Here is a 9494-nt window from a genome sequence, read left to right on the forward strand (position 1 = left end):
CCTTTCCAACCTTAGTGATTCTGTGAAATGGGGAGCTGCAGGCAGACCATGCTGACTGTGTAGTTGCTTTTTATGATCTTGTATTTCATAGAAACATAGAATAGTTTGGGTTGGAAGGGACCTTTAAAGGCCATCTAGTCCAGCCCCCTGCAGTGAGCAGGGACATCTTCAACTAGAGCAGGTTGCTCAGAGCCCCGTCCAACCTGACCTGGGATGTTGCCAAGGATGAGGCATTGACCACTTCTCTGGGCTACCTGGGCCAGGGTTTCACCACCCTTATCATGAAAAATGTTTTCCTTTGATTTGCACAAATTGCCACAGATCTAAATTCAGTATATGATGGAAACTAGGGGTGCAGCTAAGGTTTGGACGCGTAAGTCTGGTTAAATAACTGTTTTAACTATGCTGTGCTCTGGAGTTACTGTGATTTGCACAAATTGCCACAGAGCTAAATTCAGTATATGATGGAAGCTAGGGGTGCAGCTAAGGTTTGGACGCATAAGTCTGGTTAAATAAGTGTTTTAACTATGCTGTGCTCTGGAGTTACTGCTAGCTCTTCCTTTGGCATGGTGTCAATGTGAGAGGTGTTTCAGGGATGGCATTTCAGCTTCTGCTTTGCCTTTCTTGGCTCTCTCCTCTGGGTCCTAGCGAGTGCTGGCCTTGCTTGTTTGCAGGGTTGGGTTCTGCTCGCTGGGTTGGATCTGGCAGTGCCCTGCCCAGGGAGACATCACAGGCCCGTCCCTTCCCCGATACACATCTTAGAAAGCCAAGAGCCATGCTGTAGTTCCCTGCATGAAGGGAAAAGCCTGGGTTTCCTAACCCTGCTCAGGCGTACGGCAGCCTTCACGGTGGTCAGCCCATGGGGAGCTTGTGCGGAGGCACCTCTGTTGCTCAGAGTGGAGGTTCAAGGAGATGATGAGCAAGGTAGGTGGGAAGTGCTGCTGTTGGTACTTTCCATCCCTAACCTGCTCCTGTGCCCCTGGGATTTGAGCAGCACGTTTCTAATGCATTTATTTTATGTTCCTGCACTGCAGGGGACAGCCACTGTCCCCACGTGAGAGCTGGGGAAGCTGACGCCCTGGATCTAGTTGAAAATGTCCCTGCTCATTGCAGAGAGATAGACTAGATGGCCTTTACAGGTCCATTCCAACCCAAACCATTCTATGATTTGGTGGAAGACAGATTAGATGTGGTCATCCTTTGACCAAAGCTGATTTTCAGACTGTAGGAGACACTGGGATACAATGGTGGGGGCTGGGAAGGCTTTCACATCACCTCTTTCCATTCAGCTCGGTGGCTGAAGTACCATATTCCTGGAAACGTGAAAGCTAATTGTGCTGGAAGTGTTTGTATCTTCCAAGGCATCAACGACCTGGTGGTGCCAACACGTGTGGTGTTGAACTGGAATCACCTATGCCGAAGGCTGTGTGGTTAATCTAAACTGTTTGTCCGGCCTAGTGGGCAATCCCAAGTAAGAGATGATTGTGTTTTCTCCCCACCTAGACATGCCGTCTGTATATTCTACCTAGTTCTTCGTGCCCTGGACACTATAGAGGATGACATGACCATCAGCTTAGATGTAAAGGTCCCAATGCTGCATGAGTTTCACTCCTATCTCTATCAACCAGAGTGGAAATACATGGAGAGCAAGGAGAAGGACCGGCAGGTGCTCGAGGACTTCCCAACGGTAAGACATCCACCCCCTTGCTTCAGCTGCCTTGTGTCACCTTTGGGTGCACGGTTACCTCTGTGTTACACTTGAGCTCATTCAGTCCCTGCTGAGCCTGTAGCTGTTTGGAAGAGCTATGTCACCTGCATGTGGGGCTGGATGCAGAGCTGGAGTGAGAAACCCAAGCATTTTGCAACTCTCTATGTGAGCCAGAGATAAGCTGGCTGTGGAAAAGTGCCAGCTCTAAAAAGTGGCTTGTGCTTCCCCTCTCGGAAGATGAAATGACTGTCTCCTTGCGGAGAGCGATTTGGATTTGTTGCCCAACGCTGTGCATTGGGTGTCCTGTGACCGCTAACAGACAGGGAGAGGAGGAGGGCTTGTCTGGCATCTAGCTTGTGGATGGACCAGCGGTTGCAGCAGTCCTGCAGGATCTGCTCTAGAGCTACAGGAGTCTGTCTGCAGATCTTCGACGTGCATGTAAGATAAAAAGCACCCTCGCTGTTAGTAACAATATTGCCCTAAGTCTTACTGCTCTAAAGATCCTTCTAAAAGGAAGCCACAGAGAGTCTGCATCTCCACTAATGAGCTAAGCAGTATTGGAGCCTGTTCTCTGACCTGGAGGCCAGTTGGGAAAGTCTGTCCATGTCCAAACTGTCAAACCCTCTCAGCATCCAGAACAGTGTGGTTGCATCCCAGACTGTCCTTAAGAAGTGGTTTGTGGCCTACGCTACTTCCCAAGCTCCGGCTGGGGTTTGCTTGGGGTCAGAAGCACATCAGGGCCATGCTAATGAGGTAGCTGTGCAGGTGATGGAGTCCGTGATCGACATTTAAGTTACTGGTGCAGATGCAGCTGCAGGGCCTTGACTCTGCTGTGGGTACTCAGGATGGCAGGCAGCAGAGCTGAAACCACGATGCTTGTCCTGGGCTCCTGCCAGCTTTCAGCCCCCACAGGAGCAACGGGATGATGGAGCTTTGGTGTGCTGAGATGCAGCATCTCTCAGCGCCGATGAGGAACCCATCTGGCCAGTTGTCCTAGAGGGGATCCATCAAGCTGACAGCAGAAGGAAATGTTGTGGCTAGCAGGCAAGGCTGGGCTCTGCTGAGTGGGGATACAGATGTCTGGTTTTGGTGAGGGCACAAGGACAAGCCCTTGGTGGATGCTGTAGTTTTGCTGTTGCTCACATTGATCAAAAATAGCTGTGTTTATTTTTTAGGATTTTTTTAAAGCTTTGTTTAAGAAAAAGTATAGTAGTTATAGTAAGGAGCATTTCATTTTCTAAGGCAGTTCTGTTTTGTTCAGCTTTTTATAATTTTAAATTTGTTCTACCCTTAACGGGCTTTCCCTAGCAATGGGAATGGAATAATTGTTTAGAAAACTGAGGTGTATTGTAAATTTTGATGCTCAGCTTTGGGATAACAGTGGCTGTGCCCTATCTGGGAGGGGCGTGCGCTATAACAGATGGCTGTGGCAGGGGGTTCTTGATGTATAGTGATAGAGATGTGATAGGTATGACAACGGCTTGGTACTTTAGAAAAGGTTTTGAGAAGGTGCTTATGGCACTTTGTTGTTCTCTCTTGGTGTGTGTGTGTTATTCACTCTGAGCTCGTATCCAGGAATGATTTTAACAATATCTGGTAGAGGTGTGCTTTGCAGGTCATGCTTCTCTGTGTAGTGGATTCAAGCCATTGAGACAGAAGCAGAGTCAATACGCTTATTTTACAGACAGACTGAGACACAGGGCAAGGAGGAGAGCCTGGATCTGCGGTGATGTTTGTGTCTGAGCTGTAGTCGTTCGGACTGCTGTCCTTACCAGACACACACCCTGGGCTGGCTGTAGTTACCCACTGGTGGAGAAGAACGCTCAGCACAGTAAAACATGGTGCTCCACGGTTTTGGGGAAGGTGCACTTTTCTTTTTGGTGCAAGAGCGACTGAGTCATTGAATTCACGTTACTGGAGATGCAGAATAAGGATTTTATGCTTTCTCCATGGCTTGATGCCTTTCCAGTTGTGCAAAATGTGCCCTGTGGAACCAGAGCCAGAGAAGCCTCCAGAGAACAGAGCACCAGAAGCCTCCCCTGTTTTTTCCCATGGTTGATGTGATGGAGTGCTCTCACAAATTACAAAACAGTGTGACTCTATGCACCAAGTGTAGCTAGTTTTGTCCTGCAACTCCCAGATTATAAGAGTCCAAGGCCACAAAGCCTTCCCAAAGATGCTGCTGTATCTGATCTACCGCCAGAGACGGTTCCATTTAGACTGAGAACAGACTGAGCCTGTGCTTTAAGGGCCTTGAAACAACTCTGGTTGCGGGAGTTGTCCTAGATCTCCACCCAGGGCAGGATAAGAGCCTGGTAACAGTCTTTTTTCTGATTTCTTAATAAATGTTGAACTCTATTGTTTTTTTTCCTGACTCTGTGTTTTTGTTTTTTTTTTTTTTTACCTCTCGTGGTGGTTTGTGCTGCAGATCTCCATGGAGTTCAGGAACATGTCAAAAGTCTACCAGGATGTGATTTCAGACATTTGCCACAAGATGGGAGTTGGGATGGCAGAGTTCTTGGAGAAGAAGGTGGACTCTCAGCACGAGTGGGATAAGGTAAGTCAGCCTGGACAGAGGAGCGGACTGAACGTGGGTAGGGTCCACCTTGTCTCTGTGGAAAGAGGATACAGAGCATCCCTGTGGGAAGAGAGTTCTGCTGGGTGAGGGAGGCTATGTGGGCTTGGGAAGGCTTTGAGAGACTGCTGGTTGTGTGGGTAACAGGAGGATGGCATGGATTGTTGGTGTTGCCCACCAGCATGTGTTTTGGGTCACCCATCGCATCAGCTGCTTCTCTGTGGGTGGTTCATTTGGCTGCTGGAGGCAGAGTGGCACCTTGGTGGCACATCCTTGCTGAGATGTTTGCTGGGCATGAGAAAGCTGAGATGTCCCAGGGAGGGCTGTGAGAACGTGCAGAAAACATACTGTCAATTACTGATGAGCATCATTTTTGTAAAACTCCCTGTGGCAAATAGGCAGCTCTTTGTAACTGCTCCTCTTGTCTTGTTTTTTGTGCCCCTTCCCCTCTTGGTGCCTCGCAGTATTGTCACTATGTTGCTGGGCTGGTGGGGATCGGCCTTTCCCGTCTCTTCTCTGCATCAGAGCTAGAAGATTCTATCGTCGGGCAGGACACGGAGCTGGCCAACTCCATGGGCCTCTTCCTGCAGAAAACCAACATCATCCGTGACTACCTGGAGGACCAGCTGGAGGGAAGGGAGTTCTGGCCCAGAGAGGTGAGGGGAAAACACTGCCTTGGGGCGAGCGTTTCTGCTGTGCCTCATTGGGAAGTGCACTAAGACTGAAGGTACTGTTGTTGCTGCTCTGATACAGTGAGTTGCATCCTCTCCTTAGAGGAGTTCCTGCTGGAATTTCCTTCAAAATCACCAAAGCGAAGGTTTTTCCCACTGTTTGTTGGTGTCCCTTGACAGTCTTTCATACTTCTATCCAAGACCTGTAATGGATGTAGCCAATCGGCCGTGCTTCCCAGGACACCTGTCTCAGGAATGTTACAGCGTGCATAGCAGAAGGTACACAGCTAAAATTGTAGTGTCTCTCATGTCCCTTTAAATCAAAGTTAAGAGGAGAGACTTGATGGTCTGCTTTAATTTTATTAAGACCCTACAGTAAAGCTGTGCTGCATAAGATTGCTCCTGTTGGTTGTGCATCTTCTTCATAATAACTGTTCTTCTAATGACAGCTGACTGACAAGTTCCACATCTATCTACAGCTGTCTGGATACAGATGTGGGGATGAGGTGATGTCTCCCCACACTGACAAGAACTTGCTGGGCAGCTTTTTCCATTCTCTGTTTTGTTAGCTCTAGGAATGAGGGAGGGTAAGACTGGGTGAGATCTCGAGAGAGTACCTAGCCTGTTCCCAAAGGCAGGATCAGCTCTGCCTGTGCCTGACAAATGCTTGTCCACTGTTCTTCAGGCCCTACAAGAATTTTTTTCTCTCCTTTTTCCATGTGGCTCACCTGTCTCACAGAGCATTTCTTGATGTCAGCCTGATATGTGAGGCATCTCTTCCTTGCCCTACCTAAAGAAGATGTGGAGATGAGTTGCATCCTTCTTTACAATCCCATTGTGTATACAAAGGCCACTGTCATGTCTCTGCATGCTGCCCTTCCTTCTTTTCTTTAGCCTAGCAAGCCCAAATCCTTCAAGGCCTTCATGGGTGGTTCTTGTTGCTCTCCTAGGCCTCAGACTGTTATTGATGTCTGTCTTACGGCATGAATGTACCCTCCAACTTGTGAATCCTTATCTTGATGTTTAGGTTTGGAGCAGATACGCAAAGAAGCTCTCAGATCTTGCCAAACCAGAGAACATCGATATGGCTGTCCAGTGTTTGAATGAGCTCATCACCAATGCACTGCACCATGTCCCTGATGTCCTCACATACTTATCCCGCCTGAGAAACCAAAGTGTCTTCAACTTTTGCGCTATCCCCCAGGTGAGTTATGCTTTCAGGTGGTTCTTTGTCATCTGCAGCCTAGCTGATGAGAAGTTGGAGGTACGGGGGGATTATCTATTTTGTCAATATTAGCCTGTTTTATTCTCCATCTCTTCCTTTGTTCCTGGTACCTGCCATTTCTGCTGTCGGTGAGATTGTAGCTCCGCTCAGAGTGTTTTGCCATCAATTTCAGTAGGGCCAAGGTTACTCCCTTGGCAAGGTCCTTGCAGTGCAGTAAGGGGTCTTTGTGTTTCTCCTTAGGTGATGGCTATTGCCACTCTGGCTGCCTGCTATAACAACAAGCAGGTGTTCAGGGGTGTAGTGAAGATCCGTAAGGGACAAGCCGTCACTCTAATGATGGATGCCACAAACATACAAGCTGTCAAAGCCATCATGTACCAGTATGTGGAAGAGGTAGGTTGAGTAGCCTGCTTCGAGTAATTTCTGGCTATTCCCATCCTCCTTCCTGGTGTGGGAAGACCTGTGAATCTGTTAATCCTTTCTTTGTGACTGTTAGCCACTTCAGTGGTGGTCAGTGGTGGCAGGGTATGGTGATGCTGACAGGGTTTTGGCTTGGACCAAACTGGGTGATTGATGTGTTCCTTGAACGTACCCTTGGTCTGTGCCTGTGTTAAGAGGCAGAGACCGAAGTCCTGCTGTCCTTCTGGTGAAGAACCAGAGGAGTCAGCTGTCACAGCACAGGACTTCCCTTGAGCTGAGCAGGCACAGAAGACCTTTCCCGCAATACACTTCTTCTGAACAGGTTGCATCATCTCACCATGGGCTCCTTCACAGCACACAGTCTTGTTTTCACTGTGTCTGTAGCTGCAGCTGGCAGTGTGGTGTGGTGGCTGTTGCCTTGTACTCTGTGGGCAACAGTAAATGAGGGCAGCTCTTCACAAGTGGTTAAAGCAGTGGGACTCCCAACTTCAGGGTACTGTGGAGGTTAAAAGTTCATGTGGAGGAACATCTGGTGGATAGATTAATGAAAAAAACCAAACCAACCCTAAAAACCAAATCCAGTGAGAGCTGTTAAAAGACATTACGTCTGCACCAGGGAGACCTCAAAACATGGATTATTAGAGCTCACTTTGTGGGCTAGGCAACTCCATGGCAAGGGACAGTGAAACCTCTGTGCCTTAGCCCAGAGGAGGAGTCTCTGCTTTGTGCATACCTCCTGATGACTCGTGCAGACAGGCATCTTGAAAACCATTGGGTTTGCAGACCATGAAAAGAAAACGCTAAACACCATGGGGTTATCTGATCAAAGTGGCCATTTCCTGGAAGTCACACCAGCTGCTGGTCACACTGGGGTATCCTCATGCCAGTTTGAGGTTTGGGGTGGCCTGGAGCACACCAGCAGTGAGTGAGGATTGCTGGGGCAAGAACCGCTGGTCGCAGTGACACCACTTGTGGCTAAGAGAGAGTCTGAGGCCGTGTGGTTCATCTCCTGTCATGGGGTGCCCTCAAGAGGCTGCTTGGCTTAATGCACTTCTCCAGGGAAATGGGCCCTGGCTCCATCCAGGCATCCCTTATAGCTGTTCCTTAATCCATGGCAGTCAATCACTGAGGTTGCTTTTGAGGATGTGGTAGCCCTTAAGGCTTCCTCTTCCATGTAGTGGTCCTGTTTGTCTCCTCAACTTTGGGTGGGAATCATAACTCCTCTTTTCTCCATCCCCAGATTTACCAGAAGATCCCGAGCACAGACCCATCATCCAACAAGACACAGCAGGTCATCGCCTCCATCCGTGCCATGAGCTTGCCCGGCGGCCCCATGGTATCACGCCACCACTACTCCTCCATCTACCTGTCGTGTGCCATGCTCCTGGCAGCCCTGAGCTGGCAGTACCTGAGCACCATCTCCAAGGCCACAGAGGACTACATCCAGGCGGGCGAGAACTGATGGGCAGCAGGTGGGCGGGGGGAGAGATGGTCGGCAGATGAGCAACGGAGGTAGGAGGCTCCTTGTCCCCTGCGGTGCGGATGGCCAGGCAGCAGGGTGCCACGGGGCCTGGGACGGTGACGAGGACAGGACGCCGGTGAGCTGCAGCCCTGGGGCGATGGTGTGGCGTTGCTGGACTCTGCTCCTCACCACCCTTGCCATCTGCTTGAATGGTTGCAAACACTAACCGGAGTCTTATTGTTTGGGGTTGAATATTTTTTTTTTCCCCTTTCATGTTGGATGGTTTACGTGAGTGTTTTTTTTTTTTTGTTAGGATGGTTTTAAATAGAAACTCTGGTTGCCTCTCTTCTTGCTTGAGATTTGAGACACCTCTCCAGCTCAGAGCTGAGCAAAATCTCTTGGGTTTTGCCTCCCTTTCTTAGGCAGCCTCTTCCCCGTCGCCTCTGGTGCCTGCTCAGTACTGGAAGGATGCCGCTTCATCTGGGAGAGGAACATGTTTCCTTATCCAGGGAAAAAGCTCTGTCCACCTTTTGGCCTTCAGCCCAGGCTGGTTGACATCCTGAAAACAGGCAGAGGCAACCTTCACATTTCTGTTGATGTGCTGAGGGAGGCTGCAAGGCTTGAAACAAGCCTTTCTAATCTTAAATAATGCTGGAGGTGGGATGTTCCGTCCCCTTTAACGCATCCCTAGCTGAAAGCCATCTAGTGTAGCTCCCTCCCCTCTAGCAGATGGCACCTTGCACTTGCAAAGCTTTGTGGTTTAGCAGCTGGGGGTGGTAATTCAGAGGAGAAGGGAGCTGCTTGCATGGCCCTGAGCTAATAACCCTGTGCCTGACTCCACTGAGGTTCTGGGCTCTGCATCACTTCAGCCCAAGGGGACGGGTGCCTGTGGCAGAGCAGCACCATCACAGCAGCACCTGCTGCCTCCGCAAGGCAGTAGAATGAGGGTTTGCACCATGCTGTCGCTTGTGTGATGCTTTTCTGGGGGCCTTGGTGCACTGGCTGCCCTGAAAGGCAGGGGTGATGGCTGCCACAGGCTGGGAAGGCTTGAGCCACTGAGGAGAGGGCCGGGGCAGGTTTCCCTGGCCTACTTTGCTCTAGCTTGGGAGGATGCTTTGGGTTAGACTGATGTGCAAACTTGAATAGGCTTCCACTGCTGTTTTGAAACGCATCAGGTTGGACTTAGAAGTGAGCCATGTTCCTTCTGGGAACAGTTTGGGTCAGAAGAACAATGCTTTAAAGGCAAGTCCTGTTTTCGTGGTCCCTATCACCGCCAAATGCTGTGTTGCCTTGGTGAAGGGGAGGACAGCCTCTGTCCTGGTGCAGGACAGAGCTAAGTCTACCAGGCATGGGTCGGTGGCCTTTGCAAGGCCAAGCCCATGCGGCCAGACTGTTACTCAGAGGGAGGACCCCTACTCCACAAGTACCGATGT

General features: G+C 49.8%; 1 protein-coding gene across 1 annotated transcript; it reads left to right on the forward strand.

Moving 5' to 3' along the window:
- The first annotated feature begins 1507 nt into the window (after positions 1 to 1507).
- FDFT1 (farnesyl-diphosphate farnesyltransferase 1) lies at positions 1508 to 8133 on the forward strand. The gene is made up of 6 exons (XM_010287727.1): positions 1508 to 1687; positions 4137 to 4265; positions 4748 to 4939; positions 5982 to 6158; positions 6420 to 6572; positions 7840 to 8133. Exons 1-6 carry the CDS (start codon positions 1562 to 1564, stop codon positions 8059 to 8061), a joined length of 999 nt encoding a protein of 332 aa, XP_010286029.1. The 5' UTR covers positions 1508 to 1561; the 3' UTR covers positions 8062 to 8133.
- Positions 8134 to 9494: the final 1361 nt, after the last annotated feature.

Source organism: Phaethon lepturus, unplaced genomic scaffold (genome assembly GCF_000687285.1).
Source record: "Phaethon lepturus isolate BGI_N335 unplaced genomic scaffold, ASM68728v1 scaffold16785, whole genome shotgun sequence".
Taxonomy (NCBI): Eukaryota; Metazoa; Chordata; class Aves; order Phaethontiformes; family Phaethontidae; genus Phaethon; species Phaethon lepturus.

Bases quoted from the DNA above. Each gene is read 5' to 3' on its own strand.
- FDFT1 (XM_010287727.1), top strand. From the start codon at position 1,562: ATGACCATCAGCTTAGATGTAAAGGTCCCAATGCTGCATGAGTTTCAC. The intron at 4,940-5,981 runs GTGAGGGGAAAA...CTTGATGTTTAG, and splicing joins GGGAGTTCTGGCCCAGAGAG to GTTTGGAGCAGATACGCAAA. The intron at 6,573-7,839 runs GTAGGTTGAGTA...CTCCATCCCCAG, and splicing joins TGTACCAGTATGTGGAAGAG to ATTTACCAGAAGATCCCGAG.